Source organism: Nannobrachium achirus, assembly GCF_963921795.1.
Source record: "Nannobrachium achirus genome assembly, chromosome: 4".
In the NCBI taxonomy this organism is placed as follows: domain Eukaryota; kingdom Metazoa; phylum Chordata; class Actinopteri; order Myctophiformes; family Myctophidae; genus Nannobrachium; species Nannobrachium achirus.
The window spans coordinates 23,882,775-23,904,513 of NC_137813.1; the positions used below are offsets into that span (position 1 = coordinate 23,882,775).

Here is a 21,739-nt window from a genome sequence, read left to right on the forward strand (position 1 = left end):
TGCTGTTAAAACAAAACTTTTCTTTGGGTATAGGGTTGTGTTTGATGGTGGAAGTGTTGCACTACTAGACAGTAAAGTAATACTTAATGAATTATCACTGAAATGTGTTGGGTAGATAATGATTGAAAGCCACCCTTCCCTGTGCAAAACCCTTAGCAGCCTTCAGAGGGGTGGAACTCTGTTATTTTGACCACGTGCTGCACGCTGTGGCCCTGAGAGGAAATATGAGATTGACGGGGACAATGGTGTCTCTTAACACAAATGTGATCCACAAATACAATAGGCTTCTATTTCAAAAGCCCCGCCGAGTGTTTGCAATCTGCTGCCTTGCACCCCAACCCCCCACCCTTTGTTTTTTCCGTACACATTCCCCGCTGCTCGGCATGTGTGTGATCATTGCCTTTTAGCGTCATTAGAGAAATCTCAGGCAGACTAATGAATTATATTACACTGAGAGAGCATTCCAGATCACCTGGGTTTGATCGCATCTCTTCCCCCTCATGTCTGTTCAGCTCATACAACCCCCCTCCCACCACCACCACCACCACCTCCACCTCCCAGACAGGCATTTGGCATTGACTCAAAACGTCCAGACGCCTTACTCACACCCCATTGTTTCACATCCCAGTCGATTGCAGCGTGATAATTACAGTTGGGATGTGGTCCGCGTGTGCTATGGATGATTAGTTTTACACCGAAGGAGGGGAACCCACCCGACCACGACGCGCTTCTTCATGGAAGAAAGGAAAGGGAGAGAAGTGAGAGGGGAGGGGAAAGACAATTTACTGTAGGAGACAGACCGAGTCAGGCGGGGGATAATATAATGGCACGGTCGTTAACGTTCGTCTCCTGTCTGTCAGGCTGACTCAACTAGACGTCTCCCCACCAAATCCTTCATCCAGTGACAATGTTTGCACACAGCAATATAATCTGATTGTTGCAGTTAACTCTTATTACTAGAGTAACTTGATTAAGCTGTCTCCACACACGGCAAAAAGAGACATGTCTGCCTGCATGTGGATGTTCTCGTTTTCATACAAACTACGGTTATTGATCGAGCACATCGGTCAATCTCCTCGTCAACTCTACAAGTGGCGCCAGTAATTCCCCTCGTGCTAAGTGCGGTCACATTTTACCCATTGCATTTCTCTCTGTTTTTTGAGTGACAAAACTTTCCCACAGTTTATCCAATACTGCAATTACACTAATGAAGATGAAGATGGGAAAGCTGCAAACAAAGCCACAAACATACTGTGTGTAAAAAATGGTACCCAAACTGTGGACTGGCTTGCTCAGACGGGTCTTTGGGTCAGATGTCGTCTATAATAAGTTGACTAATGTAACCTTTTTTCCAAATGTCATGGAAGAAATCTTCTCTTATCTACTGACATATTGGACAACTTTATAATTAAAAAAGAACATTGATAGTGGAAATGGCCGATCTACAAGCTCACAGCGTGTCACGATGTGACGCGTTGTGAGCTTGTAGATCTGCTATTTACACTTTTTTTTAAATGTTTGAAAATATAGGAAAGATTTTCCACATGGAAACGACTATGATGATTATGACTAAATAATTGCAATTATGTCAAATAATTGTGATTATGTCAAATAATTGTGATTGTGTAAAATAATTGCGATTATGTCAAATAATTGCGATTAGGCGATTATGTAATAATTGTGACAGGCCTATCTCTCTCGCCCCTCAGGTACATCGGTAAATCGGACTCCATCACCATCAGCGTGTGGAACCACAAGAAGATCCACAAAAAGCAAGGGGCAGGCTTCCTGGGCTGTGTCCGCCTGCTGTCCAACGCCATCAACCGCCTCAAAGACACAGGCTGTAAGGAACCACATGATTGACTTGTCTTGTCTTTTTGGTAGTGTGTGTGCGCACATGGTAAAAGCCTCAAGTGTTCGTTTAACTCCCAAGAGTGTGCAAGTGGAACCAAATAGACCTTACAGTAGGTCCATTTGTGTACACTCTGTACAGTATATCGTCACTGTCGGGCAGAAACCTCGTATCTCCAAGTTTCAAATTTGTAAATTTCTTCGCAAAGCAAAGCCCTGCTTCATCATACAAGACCGTCGCACAAAAGTAGTGAAAACAGTAAATCTACAAGCACACAACGCCTCGCGGTGCGAGGCGTTGTGTGCTTGTAGATCGGCTGTTTTCACTAGTTTAACTCATTTTTAAAATGATTATACAAAACAAACGGTTTTGGACATACAAGGTTTCCACCCGACAACGACCGATATGCAAGTATTTTTACGGTGTATGCAAATTGTGTTCGTGTGAATTTTGCATCCTACAAATTCACAACCCATGTTTTGCCACTGACTCCATAAAACCTGACTGGACTGCTGCAGCCCCAGGTGGACTTATTTGGAAGACATCTAAGCTTTTACCTTTTTTATGCCTCTGCCGGCGGACAGCCGGTGGCCAGAAGCATTGTGTTTACATACGTATGTATATCAACCTTGTGAACTCGATAGCTCAGGATTGCCTTGAGGAAATTTCATGGCATTTGGCACAAACGTTCACTTGGACCCAAGGATGAACTGATTAGAATTAGGTGGTCAAATGTCAAGGGCACTATGACCTCACAAAACACATTCATTAAATTCCATCAAAGTCTTCACTACATGACTATGACTCTGGACAGACATGGATGTAAACGGCCACTGTTGGCAGGCACACAACCGCGATTGTATTTCTAGTTTTTTCAGCTGTCGAGAGTTTCAGAGAACGGTCCCGTGTGTTACTTGGCTGAGAGGTGAGAGATTTGAATTACCGCTATGCTAATTTCACTGTACGGTAGCCGGTGGCTGCAGTGCAGATGCAGAATGAACGCATGGCGCATGGATACCTTATACGGTAGTTATCAACAATAATCTTTAAGCTTTTATCTTCAATCCCCTTCTTTTCCCAGCTGCTAGGCTTTTAGTGTGAGGAAAGTCCTACTTGTGAGACAATCCAGATGCTAATAACGCAGCTTCGCTGTCAGGGCTAAGTGACCGAGGGTGTCTCCCTCCCTAGGCCTGACGGAGTGCAGACCAGGGTGCGAGAGGGTTCACACACACACACGCACATGCACACGCACGCACACACACACACACACACACACGCACACGCACACACGCGCACACACAACCAACACACAAGAACAGGACGAAACAATCACTGTCAACCTGTGATTGCCAATAAAAGACGCTAATGGGATAAAATGAGTTGTTAGCTAAGGTATGACATATCCTATCATAGAGAGTGGTCTGTAGTAGTGACTTGTTCGTACCTGCGGCCTCACAGTCGAGCCAAAAGGAAGAGAATCCCTTTTTCCTAGAAGCCGCTGACACTGTTGTTTTCCTGGAGCGGCACAGGAAACCTGAACCCCACTCCACAGCTGTGAGCGGTTTGCTGCTGCATTTCCTTACCCCCCCCTGTCTTTCCGCATAGACTGGCAGCACACTCTGCAGTGACTAAGCTCTGACTATCTCCGTCTGTCGATCTAGACAACCGGCCATTTCACCCAGACATGCATAATTGTATGGCTATTTGAGTGTAAGCACAGATCGGTCTTATGTTGCGGTCTCTCTCTGTCTCTCACACACTATGGTTTTGTCATTCTTTCGCTTTTCTATAGCACAGGGTCTTCAATGTTTTCAGGCCAAGGACCCCTTAGTTTAGAGATGAAGACCCCCTAGGGGTCCCGGACCCCCTGTTGAAGACCCCTGCTTTAGCATCTTTGCCAGCTGTTTCCGTCTGCCTTCCACTGGCATTGGCAACGATTTGGCATTTGTGTGTCATGTTTTTTTAGACATGCGTATGTGCAGGTATTCTTTTATAAGCTTGTGTATTGTTATTCTCTCTGGCCATCTGCGTGAGGTTTGTGTTTTCTCCGCGGGCTACTGACCCCGGCCGGCCCAGTCTCGTCACAAAACGGTTTTCGAGCGTCGTGCCTTTTTTTCCCCTGCTGCCTGTTTAGTCTAGACTTGACATCCTGTGCGGATCTGCACGACACTCAGACAACAGAGCACAGAACAGATAGTGGCATTTCTCATGTCTGCAGGCAACTTGGTATTCCTGACATTTTTTTGCCCCCCCCCCCCCCCCCCCCCCCCCCCCCCCATCTGTCCCAATCCTCCTCCACAATTCTTTCTCTTTCTTAACTTTCTCATTCCCAGACTCGGTTGAGACAAGACAAAGACTTTCCAGAGTTTGGCAGAGGGGTTTATGTCTGTGCTTAGACTGAGTGGAATAGTGCTTGCTTTGTACTGACATTTGTCAAATGTTTGACCTCTGACCACTCAATGCTCCCTCTGTACCGATGCCTCAATGAGCTTTCTTTTATTGTGCGTTTTCTTATTTAACTTTTACAGCCCTCCTCGCAGGAACCAGAACATCTGTTCTGGTACATTATACATATACAGGTCCAGTCGTGGTCTAGAGCCGTGTTTCTCAACCTTTTTTCTGCATGGGCTCACTTTTCATGTCCCAAGAATCCATGGGCACACAAACATAATACGGGGGGTGTAAATATCGACACTGTCGGGAAGAAACCTTGTATTTCCAAGTTTCAAATGTGTACGTTTCTTCGCAAAGTAAAGCCCTGCTTTATCATACAAGGCTGTCGCACAACAGGTGCGAGGCGTTGTGTGCTTGTAGATCAGCTGTTGTAGATCACTTGTTTAAATCATTTTTAAAATGATAAATACAATACCGGCTTTCAAGCAGTTTCAAGGGGCACACTTGACCCTTCTCAGGGGCACACCAAAGGTCCCCAGGCACAGTGGTTGAGAAACACTGGTCTAGAGAGAGAGAGAGAGAGAGAGAAAGAGGAATCGACTGCCTGATGTAAATGATACAGAGCAATGGGACTTGTCTGTCCATACCTAGGGGGTGAAAAAGAAAAACCCCTCCCAGCACGTGCTGGTTTACATGTGTCTCTCTCAGACACTGATCGATCCAACTTTCTCAGTCTCTCTCCATCTCTCTCTGCCCTTTCATCTATTGATTTGCCATTTTCTTTCTCTCTCTCCCTCCCTCTTGACTTCCTTACTTTGCTTCGCAACTCTCTACGCTCACCTCTCTCCTCTTCATCACTCTCTCTCTCTTTCTCTCCCCCCTTTCTTCCTTTGACAGACCAGAGACTGGATTTGAACAAGCTGAGCCCCAATGACAGTGACACGGTGCGAGGCCAGATAGTTGGTGAGTACAGAGGATGTTTGGAAGTGGATCCATTACTATGTTCTCACTCATTGACTAATGACCTCAAATAGAATGGTGCTTAAGCTTGTTATCAAAAATAGCAGGTCTACAAGCTCAGAACGAATGCAATACGTTAGGGGCTTGTAGGTCGACTTTTCTATAGTTTTTGAATAGGAGGCTTAACAGTCAGTGTGTTGGTACAGCAAGCTAGATTGCCACGCATTATACATGTTGATACAAATGTTCCCTGGCTACATAACATCACCCAGGAGCCCAGCAACAGTTGGCCAGCAATGTAGCATAGCATTGTTTTACATTATTGCCATAGTGTATCACAGTTGTAAAGTAAAATACAATGACTTCAGGAAGAGTAGAATTCAGCTATACCAGACACGCTCCTCAGAAGGAGCTTGGCCCCCACAAGGCACCCCACTGACAGCTTCTAGGCCCCGTTCCTGCCATTCATAAAGCTTTATTGCTCTGCACTGTCCTGCCCCATATGATATCTGTACCCTGTGAGTGCATTGTGCTGTCTAGTAATGTGTGTGTGTGTGTGTGTGTGTGTGTGTGTGTGTGTGTGTGTGTGTGTGTGTGTGCGTGTGCGTGTGTGTGTCACACATCTGTCCACCATGTGTGGATCTAGTGAGCCTGCAGTCCAGGGATCGGATTGGTACAGGCGGACCAGTGGTGGATTGCAGCCGGCTGTTTGACAACGATCTACCAGACGGGTGAGTTGGATAACCCCCCCACACACACACATACACTCAAAACAATGTGCACTGCCCTCCTAATGCAGAGTTAGGCTAAATACATTCTGGAATATATTTGCAATATGATCAAGCAGAACTCCAGCAACGGAGGTGCTGTTCTGCAGCTGTGTTAAAGCCATGTCTCATTGCTCTGTGTCTGTCTGTCTGTCTGTCTGTCTGTCTGTCTGTCTGTCTGTCTGTCTGTCTGTCTGTCTGTGCGTCTGTGCGTGCGTCTGTTTCCTGCTACCAAGGTGGGAAGAGAGGAGGACAGCGTCTGGACGAATCCAGTACTTGAACCACATCACACGCACCACACAGTGGGAGAGGCCTACCAGGTGAGTGCACAGTGCACCACACAGTGGGAGAGACTTGAACCACATCACACGCACCACACAGTGGGAGAGGCCTACCAGGTGAGTGCACAGTGCACCACACAGTGGGAGAGGCCTACCAGGTGAGTGCACAGTGCACCACACAGTGGGAGAGGCCTACCAGGTGAGTGCACAGTGCACCACACAGTGGGAGAGGCCTACCAGGTGAGTGCACAGTGCACCACACAGTGGGAGAGGCCTACCAGGTGAGTGCACAGTGCACCACACAGTGGGAGAGGCCTACCAGGTGAGTGCACAGTGCACCACACAGTGGGACAGGCCTACCAGGTGAGTGCACAGTGCACCACACAGTTGGAGAGGCCTACCAGGTGAGTGCACAGTGCACCACAGTCGGAGAGGCCTACCAGGTGAGTGCACAGTGCACCACAGTCGGAGAGGCCTACCAGGTGAGTGCACATCCCATGCACCATGAAGTGGGACAGGCCTACAGCCAGTGTTGTGAAGCTGAGACATGTTCTTAATGCCTCACTTTGGAACTATGTTGGATAATCTAGCATACTGATGTTAGCTAAACTATCATGAAGCCTCCATGAACTTCACAATACCAGGTACTGTCATACTGCTCCGTCCAATTAGTGGCGTTGCACAAAGGTGGCATTAATGCCAACGTAAAAGTGCAAGGTACGCTGTTATGTATTGGAGAAGGCATTGCTATTTGAAACTGTTGGACCCATAGAAATACAAGATGTGTTGGCTATAGGATTGAAAGGTATCTTGAACAATCTGCACTGTAACAGATCGGCCCGCAAAATAGGTTCTGTCAACACATACTCTTGGTACTATCTTATATCTAGGGATGGACCAATGTCAATGTCATCCATAATTGATACATGAGCCAGCAAATCATACAGTCAGTCCACACAGTGTATTATGTTCAAGGATGAATGTGTTTGCCAAGGGTTTTCAACATGGGTGATTTGACGGCAGTCCAGGGGTGCCGCGAGATCATTTGATAATATTTGGAATTTATTTGGACACTTGAAAAAATATTTTGTATAATTATAAACTTGAAGTACTTATTTTCAGTCAGTTCTAACCAAAATGGCTATTATCTCAACGTTTTCTTCGCTACATAATCACTAAAATATCGTCACTGTCAGGCAGAAACCTCTGTCGCACAAAACTAGTGAAAACAGCCAATCTACAAGCACTGTGCTTGTAGATCTGCTGTTTTCACTAGTTTAGTACTTTTTATAGATGATAAATACAAAACGAATGGTTTTGGATATACAAGGTTTCCACCCGACAACGACGATATGCTATATATATAAGGTGCTGGGAGTGAAAATTATAATGTAGGGGTGCCTCGGATTAAAAAAATATTCATGGGGTGCCTTGAGACAAAAAAGTTTGGGAATCCCTGGTGTATGCTATGTGTTCTCTTCTATCCTTCCTCCCTGACCTCCTTTGCTCTCTCTCTCTCTCTCTCTGTCTCTCTCTCTGTCTGTCTCTCTGTCTGTCTCTCTGTCTGTCTGTCTGTCTGTCTGTCTGTCTAGGCCGGCATCGGAGTACTCCAGCCCCGGCCGCCCCCTGAGCTGCATTGTGGACGAGAACACGCCCATCAGCACCAACGGGGCCACGCCCCCGCCCCCCAGCGCTGTGCCGTCCAGTGACCAGCGTGCCCAGGAGAGACGCGTCCGCTCTCAAAGGCACCGCAACTACATGAGCAGAACGCACCTGCACACGCCCCCCGACCTGCCTGAGGGATACGGTGAGTTTCTGGGTTTCTGACACATAGTGTGAGAGACACACTTCATACTAAAGTAATGTCTCATTTCGGCAGCTTGTGCCAGCTGTCTACTGATAAACAACATACAGTATGCTTTTGTTTAGTAGTGTAGGACAAAGTAAAAGTATATGAAATCCTTCAGTATTGAAATGGACAAAATGTTTAATGAATAACAAAAGTACGAGCAGTACGTGTACTTTTTCTTTCTTTTCATACTTCTCTGTAACCTTGTAAATAACCTTAAACTGCTGTGCTGCCTCCGGGCGACTGTTTCCCCCCTTGGGATAATAAAGGTATCTATCTATCCATCTACGTTTACTGCACACATGCTCCACTTCAGGAGCACCGCCAACAACGTGCTGACGGCTAAATGCTAAGCCCACAACATGGGAGCGCTGTGTGTGCATCTGTGCTGCTGTGTCATGACTCTTAGGACCCCCATCCCAGTTCAACAGCGGGCTGAATCACTCAGCTAATCGGTGTCCTGTTTAGACTGACTTAATTGAATTGATCTAGCCGCTAAAGGCTGGGGCAGCCATTCACTCCACCCCCTCCCCTCCAAGTGTTTCTCTCTCTCTCTCTCTCTCTCTCTCTCTCTCCCATCTGTACTAATATTCACTACTTACTATAAGTGAATCTATCTGTGTGATTTCATGCATTGCCTGGTTATTTTTTGGAGTTTGATACCAAATCCAGGAGAAATGACACTTGTTGCCACTCAAAGCCACGGAAATCCCCCAATCCAGGAGAAATGATAATTCAGGAGCATGGCAGGAGAAGCGGTCAAAATTCAGGACACTCCTGCCGAATTAAGGAGCGTTGGCAACCCTGATACACACACACACACAATCATATATCCGTCACACAGCCTGAGGGGAGGTTAGCTGCTCCCCAGCCACAGTGGAAATGTTGTTGCGGCTTTTGGGGCCTCTTTTGGAGGACACTATCTAGGGATGGGACGATATGAAAATTTCATATCACAATTATTGAAATCGCGATTTACGATATCGCGATAATCAAATCGCACACTGCAAACTGTGTAGCGATATATACAATACTGATACTTATACGTGAAAACAGCATGCACTCACAGATATCTGGTTATGTCCCAATTCAGTTTTTCTGCCAAATAGTCTAATTTTTAGGCCCTTTCATCAGTGTAAAAGCATAAAGGTCAAAGTGCAATTGTGTTTTTGCTCATCAGTCGAGATGAAGACTACCAGCAATACCTAAAGCCCTTTTCACTCATGAATTCTGGAAAATGTCTGGGGAATCAGGCCAGGACATTGTCCAGTGTTAGCCTTTCACTCATGTAACACGCAACATAAGAATGTCTGTTTCACAAACTGCATAACTCAAAATACTCTGTTTGATAAGGCGAGGGGCGGTATCTGGATAGACGCATGCGTCAGCTACTCCCACTTAACAGAGTGAAGGAGATGCGCGGGTGAAATGCGATCTTTTTCAATAGAATTTCCTTCCACAGAACATGACAGATTGCTTATGTAAATTCACTGGATAATCACTGCGTCCATTCACACATTACCTTACCTCGACTTAACTCAATGGAGGTGGAAGCTTAAAGTCTGTTGCATGTCAGGTCCTAGTGAGTCGGACATTTGCGTTCATACATACAGCCCGACCGTTTAAAGTCTGGAAAACGTCCATATTACAGTGCATGTGTGAAAGGCATTCAAGTAAAGGTTTAGTGTAAGATAATTTTTTCTCCTTTGGTTTTTCCACGACATGTGGAAATGACCATGATGTCATTGCTGGTTTTGTAACATATGTTAGGAGAACAGGATTTTTTGTGTCTCACACCCCAGGTTCTCCGACACCTCTTCTGAACAGAGCTTAAGAGTGTCCCACACCCCAATAAATGTCATTTGTACGTACAATGTATGTACTAAAATGTTACCAGGATATTCTAGCGTTGTCCTGAACATTTCATATGCATGCTGATTAGTGTAACATCGCTTTTAGCTTTTATTACACTATACTGTATGTACACTTTTCTTTATTCTTGTTTTCCTTTCTTGCTAGTACAAATTGATACTCCCATCAGAATCAACAATTCACAAATTAATTATTTTGAAAATAAACAAAGTTGTGACATACTGTGTCTATGGGGAATATTTACATATTTACGTAGTGTAATATGACATACTGTAAATGTAAGAATGCTAGTTAATTCAGGGGTGCCGTGTATTAAGAGCTTATATTTTCATGGGGTGCCATGAGCCAAAGAATTTGAGAACCACTGGTTTAGGCTCTTCACAGTCAGGAATGGCATTAGACCCAATAATCTGGTCATCGGTTCATCGGTTGGACTCCATCTCTATATACAATTTGAAACTGACAGAACGGTGCATTCGACAGAACGGTGCATTCGGCAGACGACCCAAAGCAGTCCAATTGGCTAGGACTGATCACGTGGCACACGGAGTTCCTAACCGGAAGTGCGTCCGGCGGTCAAATATCTCCGACCGGAAACGTGCGCTGCGGCACAATAGTTCCGCCACAATAGTCACAATAGTAGTTTTTTTTTTTACTTCTTTTTTTTTTTTTTTTAACTAGATGTGAGCGGGCCGAAGGCCCGCGAACCTCTAGTTATGTACACACAAACTAAAACCAAACCGGGCAGTAATGTCCACAGGGATGCCAGAGAGAAGAGAGCTCCCTGGCAGGCTGCTCTGTGGAAATATCCCTGTCAACCCCGATGATGAATGAGCTCCCCCCATCTCTCCTTCTCAGTCCTCCCATCCACCTTCATCCCTCATCCCTCTTTCCTCCAAACCCACCAATCCATCCGAGTCTGGGCCCGCCAATGACATAGTGGTCTGCTTTTATCTCCACCCATGTGTGATCTCTATCTCTCTCTGTCTTACGCACGCAGATGACACACAAGCTCTGGCCCGACACACAGTATAAAGTATAAATCAAACCTCATTCCATTTTCCGACATTGTTGACAGAACGTCTTGTGTGCTCCACGTGGGGGTGCGGAGGAGATTTACGCCGCCCCAAAATCGCTCTGCTGTGTAACAGTGTACCTGAATCCTTCCTCAGGTTTTAATATCCTTTTCTCTTCACCCCCCTACAGAGCAGAGGACTACGCAGCAAGGACAGGTGTACTTTCTCCACACCCAGACGGGCGTTAGTACATGGCACGACCCCAGAGTACCTAGGTATGTCTGCCATAACCCCTGTGTATGGCTGCAACCCCCAACACTGCATGCATTATTTCCCCATATCCTTGCGAGGGTTCCAGAGCGTCCCCAACCAAATGTTTGAACAGAACCAAATGAAAGCTTAAAAACGTTAAGAACCAGTCAGTGCTTTATTAAACCCCCAGGAAAGCAGAAGGCTAAGTACTGGCGTTGTGGAACGCTATGGGTTCTTTTTCTTGCTACAGTAGATGTCCCTCTGAGCTTAAGAGACCTCTAGACTCTGGTCTCACCACAGGATGCACAAAAGAACAGGCGTTCCGCTCTGTCATACTGGGGACTCGAGGGCCCTGCTCACTCAGGCCTGTGAGCGCTATTGACTACCAAACTCCCAGAAGGACATAATGTACATGCACGTTCACTTCCACACATGCACACAGACACAGCAGTGCTGCAAACTAGATCAATAAAACATGAGCGATATCATAATACCTGGGCCAGTTCACCCTCGCTCTGTGTCAGTATGCAGCGTGATGGATGGTATTTTTATTGCCATGAATACTAGCCACATTGGTCAGGCCACACCTCACTGGGCAGACGGCTCCAGATGAGACTGAGCCGCCAAAGTTCTGAATACTCTGGAGGCTCCTCTGCTCTGCTTTGGCTCTGAACCGGCAGGAGCCGATAAGTGAGCGCCAGCATAGCGGAGCTACTCCACTGCAGTGTTCTGAACCTTTCGGCTCTGTGGACCACTGCCGGAAAAAAGGGCTGCATGGCAGCAGTAAATAACTCTTGACGGGAGGAAAGAAGGGAAAAATAGCATAAAAGTGATTTCTCAGGCGTGTCAGAAAATCCTCACTCTCCACTTGAGTCTCCTCTCTCGGCCCTGAGTCACTGCTCTGAATAGAAGTTTATTATAAATATATCTGTTTTGAGTGCCATTTTACTGTATCTTACCTGTGTGTGTGTGTGTGTGTGTGTGTTGCGTCTTTCAGAGATCTCAGCAACGTGAACTGTGAGGAGCTTGGTCCGCTGCCCCCTGGTTGGGAAATCAGAAATACGGCCACTGGCCGGGTCTATTTTGTGGATCACAACAACCGAACCACGCAGTTCACGGACCCGCGCCTCTCCGCCAACCTGCATCTAGTCCTCAAGTGAGTCCGTCTATTGGTTTCCTTCTTGTTTTCTCTTTAACTACTAATCAGTCCATCCATCCATCTTCAACCGCTTATCCGGAATTGGGTCGCGGGGGTAACAGTTCCAACTAAGACTTCCAGAGTTCCTTATCTTGAGCAACTTCCTGCACTCCCTCTGGGAGTATACCGAGGCGTTCCCAGGCCATTTTGGAGTTATAATCCCTCCATCTGGTCTTTCTGCCACAAGGTCTCCTCCCAGTGGGACGTGCATCGAGAACCTTCCTAGGAAGGCGCTCAGGAGGCATCCGTACTAGTTGCCCGAACCACCTAAACTGACTCCTTTCAAGTGTAGGAGCAGCGGTTCTTCAAGTCTCTCTCGGGTGACTGAACTTCTCACCCTATCTCTAAGGGAGATACCAGCCACCTGTCTGAGAAAACTCATTTCGGCCGCTTGTACCCGCAACCTTATACTTCCGGTCATGACCCACACTTCATGACACTGAAATACTGTCATGAATTCACACTGTACAATTAGTAATTGTTTTGTTTTCTTTCTTTCTTTTTTTGTACCTGCAGTCCCAGCCCCAACGGTTCTCGTGGTGGTGTAGAAAGCCAGAATGTCAGGTAAGGAACAATCACACGTACGTACGGACGCATGCACGCACACACAGACATAAACAGACCTCCAGGGAATGTTTTACAGCAGTGATTCTCAACTTATTTTTCATTTCAAGGACCCCCAGTTTGATATGCATCAGGCCATGGTTGATATCTGTATCTCTCTGCGACCCCAATATACACTCTAAAATCCACAGTTTAGTATGAGAAACGGCACATCATGTCTCCCTCTTTGCGGTCTATGGGTTTGCCGCTCTGACATCACGCTCTGTAATCACTGTGATGTCAGGGGAACCAAACTAATATAATCCTTTTATGCCCATATATGGAGATCCCTGATGTCATCAATATTAAGCCCATATCTAACAGGACTTCATATGGGGATGCCCATATATGGAGGCCACATAGCACACTAACAGAATCCATATATGCCCAAGACAGATGACCAAGTCAGCCCATATCTGGCTGGCTGGTTCTACAGACCGGGATCTCCATGTATGGGCATGAAAGGGATGGTATGTATGATGTCAGATGTCATAGACGTCATAGGACTTTCACATAACAAATAACTGAGTATGCATGTTTGGAGTCTCACAGCATATCTCCATATACAGTACATGGATCTCCCTATGTGGGTACCAGGGGTCTCCATATACGGGTAACTGGTCCGATATACATCACTGGCCACTTGGCCAGATGGCCAAGGCATGGCGTGAAAGGGTGAGGTCGCTTGTCGCCCTTAGGCGTCTTACTAGTTCACTCGGCCACAGTTTTCCCTCCTCATATGTAGGGCTGTCACAATTATTACATAATCGTCTAATCGTAATTATTTGACATAATCGCACATATTTGTTCATAATCGTCATAATCGTGAATGTTGAAAAATGTTCATACATTGATAAACATTTTCAGAAATAGTGGAAATAGCAGATCTTATTTCCACTACCATTGTTATTTTTTAAGTAGAAAGTTGTCAAATATGTCAGTCATTTCTTTGTATATTTAGGTTATGTGTCATATCTGCCATGTGCAACTTCAAACCCTAAAAGCTGAACAGAAATGAAATTATCAACGACAAAAACACAATTAAATCGTTAATCGCAATTATTTGAGTGACAATTAATCGTCATGTAAAATGTCATATCGTGACAGCCCTACGCATATGCACACACATTGGCGTTTAGATTCCACAGCCCTGCCTGCAGAGGTTTTGATGGTGAAGGAGTTTTAGCACACAATCCGTCTCAAAGCAGGCTTTGGCTGCACATCACATAGCGGCCTGGAAACCAAGGCTGCCGCGTCTGCAGCCAGGATATGTTCAGTAAATGAATGAGCTGTGTTTGTTCCTGTGTGTTTACGGTAGGGATGGGACGATATAAACATTTCATATCACGGGAGTTCCGACAAGATGGCGACCGAGTAGGACGCGTTTGTTGAGCTCTGTGGAGGTGCATAGTTTTCACATTTTTTAAGCCCATTTTTTACTGCCTTTATAGTTCTTTTGAGACTTTAAACGCCCAAAACACTGGTGAGCGTCTGTTTTTGCAGTTGTTTCGTGTTTCATGCCGAATACGATTAACACGAGGTCGAGGAGTACCAGGTCTCCGACCGCAAACGCCGACAACATGGCCGGCGCAATGCAGGGCGACGCTGACGCTCCGGTTACAAAGAGCATGCTGCGCGAGGTCCTCAAGGAATCACTGAAAGAGTTTATGGATGGTTTTATTCAACCCATGATGCTTGGCTTGGAGAAGAAATTACTGAAGAAGATTGATGACTTCGGAAAGGAGCTGCGTCCTGCAGTCGCCACGCTGAACACGACCGTGGCTGAACAGGGGGAGGCCATTGAGAACTTTGGTTCCTCCATGGACAGTTTGCAGATGTGTATCACTGAATTGGAGAGAAGATGTGCTAATCTGGAGGAGAAGCTCGTCATAGCAGAAGACCGGAGTCGTAGGAACAACATAAGAGTGATTGGGATCTCTCCTGGGCTAGAAAAGGCTGACCCAGTGGCCTTTATCCAGTCTTTTTTGCAGAAAACATTCCCCGACGAGTTTCCCGACTCCCCCCCGGAGGTGGATCGTGCTCATCGGACCGGCAATCCACGTTCTGATAAGCCAAGGGCTTTCCTGGCAAGGATCCATTTTTTCCGGGTAAAGGAACGCATACTCCAGCTCTCCAGGAAAGCAGGCCAACTGACATACAATGGCAAAAAGGTGTATATTTTCCCCGACTGGTCTGCTGAAACATCAAAGAGAAGGGCAGCTTTCGGGCCAGTAAAGGAATTCCTACGTTCCATCACCGCGGAAGGGGTTAAATACGGAATAAGGCACCCGAGCAAATTCTGGATAACCGTGGATGAGGCGACTTCTACTTTCAACTCACCCAAGGAAGCTCTGGCCTTTTGCAAGGATAAGTTCAAGACTCCAGGTGCTGCGGACGAGACTCTAGCTACGCAGGATGATGAGACGACAGTTACAGAGAACTAACTTTTACCAGGGACACTTTTGCTTTCGTGATCGCGTGCTTTCAAACACATTCTGCCGATGTGATATCCTTTTGCCTTTAATGGACTGTTGGTAAGCTGGCTGGGACTTTGGAGATGACTTTTACGCAGCGTCTTTCTTTCCTCACTCTCTCCTCCTCCTCCTCCCCAAAGGGTGAGTTGTTAATGTAAGCCTACTTATTGTTTTGGACTCATCATCTGACTTGACGTTGTGTTTTCAAGTGTTTCGTTTCATAATACCTATTTTATTTGTTTTATTTTTTAACAAGATCTGTAAGCAGATGGGTGTTACTCGTTTTAATTTAGGTTACCGCAAGGAGAGAGGATTTAGGGCTGCTAAAGCTATAAGCATAATTCACTGTCTTTTTTGTTTGAATATAATGGACATTATTCTTGTTATTATTGTATTCCTTTTCTTTGCTCTTATTGAGCGTTGTGCTGCTTACTATATAGGTCTAGAGGGTTTTATCTCTCTCTGTTAGGCTTTGTCTAACGTGTTCCGTGTCGCGGTTTGGACGGAGCCTGCTCTCTCTATCGTCTTCCCTCTATGTCTCTCTATCTATCTCGGCTTTCCCTCTCTCTCTCTCTCTCTCTCTCTCTCTCTCTCTCTCTCTCTCTGGCTCTCTCTCTCGCTGTGTGTGTGTGTGTGTGTGTGTGTGTGTGTGTGTGTGTCTTTCTCTCTCTCTCTCTCTCTCTCTCTCTCTCTCTCTCTTTCTGTTAGGTAATGGCGGCTATGTTGGTTGTTAGTTTATGGTTCGTTTATGCCGCCTAAAACGCTACTTTTTCGGGTAGGAGGGCGAGACTGGGCTTTGGCCTTTGTATTGAGTAATGTAGCCTACTGTTTAAGGTGAAACAGATATAAATAATATGGTCTAAATTGTGAAGGCTCCGCGGTTCCAGAGACCACTCGCTCTCCCGCCCTTTCTCTGTGTCTCTCTACCTATCTCTGCTTCTCCTCTCTCTCTCTCTCTCTCTCTCTCTCTCTCTCTCTCTCTCTCTCTCCTGGCTCATTGACTCGTTCTTTTTTTTCCTTTTTTTTCTAATCTCAATAGCTGGCGGATGTACGATCTCGTGGCGCGTTGGCTCTACGTGCTTGTGGATCCGCTGTCTGGGGGGGGGGGGGGGGGGTAGTTATTTACCTACTTTACTTGTTAAAATGTTAATTTACTTGTTAAAATGTTAATTTCTTGATGGGGGGAGAGGGGAGCTCTGTATTGGGATATTTATTTTGTAGTCGTGATTGGGTAGGTTCACTGTTTGAAGTATGGTAGTTTACTGTTTAAGACGGAAACAGACTTAACTAATATGATTGACATTTATCTAAGTTTGCACTGGCCTTTTGGGCATGTACAGGGAGCTGTATATGGCGCAGTATGCATTATGTGTGCTGTGTTGTATATGGTTTCCTGATCATACATAACTGTGTTTTATGTAAATACTTATGTATACAGACTTTTCTTTTCTTTCCTTTTTTTCCCCCTTCTAATTAGTAATTGTGGTTTGTATGCATGGATGCATGGGGGGGCTGTATGTGGCGCAGTATGCATTAACACTGTGTGTGCTTTGCTGCATATGGCCCCCCGGATGTGCTTTTAATTTCTATTTCTAACTACATATGTAAGTGCATATATTTTTATATCATATACACTGATTTCCTTTTTTATTTATTTTTATTATTAATATTATATTAGTGCCTTGTCGTGGTGACAGCCTTATTTCCACTTATCTGTCACAAGTGTTTGGTTATTTGCATTAGCGTGGCTTATAGGGCTTTATCACATTCTAAGTGGGCCTAATGCTGGACTGATTATTATTATTACAGTTGTTATAGTCCCCTCAATTTTTTTTTTTTTTTTCCCTTTATTCTTTTCTTTTTTCTCTCCCCCTTCTTTACTAGAAATGTTAACATACCATTCTCATTTATTTAAGTGATATGAAGTGGGGAGATTGATCATAATTTGAGCTGATGGAATGTTTGAGAGCTATTCAGCCACAAGAAGGCACTTTTTTGTTGTTGTTGTTTTTACTTTGGTGATCTGTTATATATTTACATAACCACCAGAGGGCAATGTATGGTTACTTTTGGGCAGTTACTTGTTTGCACTCTCTGACAGAGTGAAATGAAGGTTGACTAATAGGTTGATGGGGTGGGGAACTGTTTTTGTGCACTCTGATGCTAATGGGGTTTTCCCCCTCAAGCTTCAATGTTATGTGTTTTTTTATGTTCGTTTGATGTTGCTTTTTCCTTTCTGTTCCTTTTGGGGTTGTTTTGTTTTTCTGTTGGGAAGGTTTGTTGTGAGGGACCAACTAGGAAATTCTAAAATGTTCTACTGTGCTTGCTGTGCGTATGGTTTGAACCACAATTATGACAGAATATAAATTTCTAAGTTTCAATGTAAGGGGAGCGAATATACCGCATAAGCGAACCAGCATTTTGGGGGTTTTGCGATCTAAATCAATTGACTTTGCATTTATACAGGAGTCTCATCTTTTAAAAGAGCATTCCAACCGATTGGCTAATAAACATTATCGTGTTTTAGCCTTTTCAGCTGCTTCTTCCAAAACCAAGGGAGTAGCCATATTGGCTAGACGTAACCTTAGGTTGGATTCTTTGGGTGATTGGTCTGACAGTGACGGGAGGATAGCTGTTGCTAAAATCCGCTTGGAGGGTAAAATGCTAGCACTAGTCTCTGTGTATGCTCCAAATGTTTTAGACAAAGAGTTTTACAAATTACTAACTAAAACCTTATTGGAACTGACGGATTTCAAAATCATTGTTGGTGCTGACTTCAATGCAACATGGCAACATAACCTAGATAGATCCACTGGGGTAGAAAGCAGAGAACAAGCACTAGCGTCTGCAGAACTACGTGCTTGGGCAAACTCAACTGGCTTACTCGACATCTGGCGTTTAATGAACCCAACGGTTAGAGATTTTTCTTTTCTGTCGGGTAGGCATGCTTCATTCTCTAGGATCGATTACGTTTTTGCCCCTGTTAGCTTGTTTCATAAAATTGCCAAGGTAGAGTTGCTCCCAATGTCACTCTCGGATCACAAGGCGGTGCTGTGTGTTGCTTCACTGAAACAGGTTATAGATAGAGCTCCTAGATGGCGGTTTAACACCACACTGCTGCGCGATGCGGCATTTGTAGCTCAGTTTCAAACTGGTTTGCGTGAATTTATAAATATCAATACAGGCTCAGTTGAGGATCCCAGAATTCTTTGGGATGCAATTAAAGGCTTTATCAGGAGTAATACAACCCTCTATGCGTCCACTCAGAGAAAATTAAGGTCAGCCAAACTGGTGGAATTGGAATCTCGGTTTTCTACTTTGGATAATTCTCTCCAAAATAACTTTGATGTTAGTACAGCAACTCAGAGGGAGCTAGTTAAGAAAGAAATTAACTCCATTCTCAAGCGCCGCTCAGAATTTCAAATGAAACGCACAAGGCAAAACTACTATTTTAATAGTGCAAGACCCAGTCACTTACTGGCTTTACGTCTTAGATCCAATGAGCATTTTGCTGATATTGTTAGTGTCAAATCAACAACGGGAGCCATGGTTACAGAACCCAAAGAGGTCAATGCCACGTTTCGTGCTTTTTATGATGAGCTCTACACCTCCGAGGTCATTCACGATGATGCAGTATGCAATAATTTTTTATCCAACATACAGTTACCAACCCTTAGCGAGGCGGATGCGGAAGCCTTAGATAGACCGCTCCATCTGGCGGAATTACAGGAAGCTGTGCTCGCAATGCGTAGGGGCAAGTCGCCTGGTTTGGATGGGATACCCCCTGAACTTTATGCCATCTTTTGGGAAGATCTAGGTCAGCTGATGCTAGACATGTTTCGATATGCAATTGAAAGTGGCTCTTTCTCCAGGGATGTGAATGTAGCTATTATATCATTATTGTTGAAGAAGAACAAGGATCCCACAGATTGCGCAAGCTATAGACCGCTTTCACTTTTGAATTCTGATCTAAAAGTTTTTGCTAAGGTGCTTGCGCGTCGCTTGCAGGGTTTTATGACCACCTTAGTACACTGTGATCAGACAGGTTTCATAGGAACTAGACTAGCCTCTGATAATGCTAGACGACTATTGCATATCATCGATAGGGCTAAGGAGCTGAGGACCCCCGCCGCAGTGTTGTCGCTCGATGCGTTGAAGGCATTTGATCGTCTGGAATGGTCTTACCTGTGGGCTGTACTAGATAAAATGGGATTTGGTGCTTCATTCATACATTTTGTTAAAGTACTTTATTCTAATCCGTCAGCGATGGTCCTAACCGGTAAGATCTGTTCGCCGCTATTCACGATTGGCAGATCTTCGAGGCAGGGTTGTCCCCTTAGTCCTCTCCTTTTCGCACTTTCACTCGAACCCTTGGCTCAGACAGTGCGTCAGTCTGCAGATATTACTCCTGTTTCGATTAACAACACACAGCATCGCATTTCCCTATATGCTGACGATATTCTACTGTTCATTGAGAATGCACCACAGTCAATTACTCATGTCCTTCAAATCTTTGATCAGTTCAGTTCCATTTCCGGCTACAAAATTAATTGGACGAAGTCAGCCCTTCTACCTCTAAATGATCAGATGAGATCTGCTATCCTGCCGCCCATAATCCCAGTAGTAAGCCAATTCAAATATCTTGGCATAGATATTTTCCCCTCTCTTCAGGCTATTGTTAAGAACAACTATGGTGACACTCTAAATAAGATTTGTCTTGATTTAGATAGATGGTCATCTTTGCCCAACTCTCTCCAAGCTCGAGTTTCAATCATAAAGATGAATGTTCTTCCTAGGGTTAACTTTGTAAGCTCTATGCTCCCTTTGCCACCACCGCCGCAATACTGGAATAAGCTTCACTCTTCGATATCTAAGTTTGTGTGGAAAGGGAAACGCCCTCGTCTTAAACTTTCTCTATTACAGCGTGCTAGAGATGATGGCGGCCTTTCATTGCCCAACTTTAAATTTTATTATTGGGCCTTCACGCTCCGCCCCCTTTTAAATTGGTTTAACCCAGCAAATAAGGTTTCTTGGAGAGAGCTTGAGGAGAGTTTAGTGCAGCCTGTTGAATTGAGAGATCTTATCTATTCAAACATAACTACACATCAATGCAAAGTTCGCTTTGGACCTATCATTTCTCATTTAGTGGCAGTATGGAGAGCAGCTGAAAAGATGTGTAAGATTGATTGTAAATGGAACTTATTTTCCCCAGTGTTCAATAATCAAAGACTTCTAATCGAGGATCGCCCCATTCGCTTTCCAAGGTGGAGGGCTAAGGGGATTCGTACATTAGGGGACTTATTTGATAGAAATGGTTTACGACCTTTTCGAGATTTGTGTGACATCTTCAATCTGCCTGGAAATACCCTTTTTTTCTACTTCCAACTGAGATTGTCCATGAGGACCTATGGGGTCCCATGGCAAGCTCCCCTTAGATTGCACCCCTTCCATGAGTTTATCTGTGATGGTAACAGAACAAGAGGTTTGGTTTCCACCCTCTATGGTTTTTTATTAGACTGTAGTTATGGGCCCCTATCTGTTGATACTGTTTGGAGGAATGATGTACCAAATTTGGACCCTGACTTTTGTTGGGACACAGTGTGGTCTAACATTAGGCTATCTTCTAGAAATCCAGACCATCAACAAATTCATTTAAATTTTGTTCATCGGACTTATTTAACTCCCCGCAGACTATGTGCTATGAGGATTTTGAATAATCCCAACTGCACTCTCTGCGCCTCAAATAGTATTGGTACCTTCCTTCACATGGTTTGGGAATGCCCAAATGTGTCGTCATTCTGGAATATGGTTGCCTCAAAACTTTCAACTATTTTTAGTATTAATATCATATCTTCTCCTTCTTTATTTTTATTAAATGACGTCTCACAGTTGCAACTAAACAATATACGCAAGCGCATCTTCTTTGCTGGATTAACGGCGGCGAAGAAGATGGTAGCTACGCGGTGGAAACCTCCTCATACGTTAACGTTTCGCCAGTGGGCCTTAACCTTTCTAGATATAGTATATTTAGAGCAGTCGATAGCAAGGTTACACGGAGCAAAAGAAGAAAACATTAATATGTGGTCGGACATTGCAGATAAGCTTAAGGCTATGATTCAAGAAATCACTATATAGTGGTAACAGCCTAGCACAGGCATGCACTATTGTACATTCCGTGTTGGTCCGGGGAAAGGGGGTGGGTGGGTTTTCTTTTCCTTTTC

General features: G+C 44.8%; 1 protein-coding gene across 1 annotated transcript in view; it reads left to right on the forward strand.

Annotated features, from left to right (window-relative positions):
* LOC308284493 (E3 ubiquitin-protein ligase SMURF2) overlaps positions 1-21,739 on the forward strand; it is an 85,575-nt gene that overhangs the window by 37,908 nt on the left and 25,928 nt on the right. Inside the window, exons 4-11 of the mRNA XM_080725113.1 lie at positions 1,710-1,843; positions 5,144-5,209; positions 5,853-5,937; positions 6,210-6,293; positions 7,847-8,061; positions 11,182-11,266; positions 12,241-12,399; positions 12,958-13,005. Coding sequence (XP_080581239.1) covers positions 1,710-1,843; positions 5,144-5,209; positions 5,853-5,937; positions 6,210-6,293; positions 7,847-8,061; positions 11,182-11,266; positions 12,241-12,399; positions 12,958-13,005 — 876 coding nt within the window. The remainder of the gene's footprint in view (positions 1-1,709; positions 1,844-5,143; positions 5,210-5,852; positions 5,938-6,209; positions 6,294-7,846; positions 8,062-11,181; positions 11,267-12,240; positions 12,400-12,957; positions 13,006-21,739) is intronic.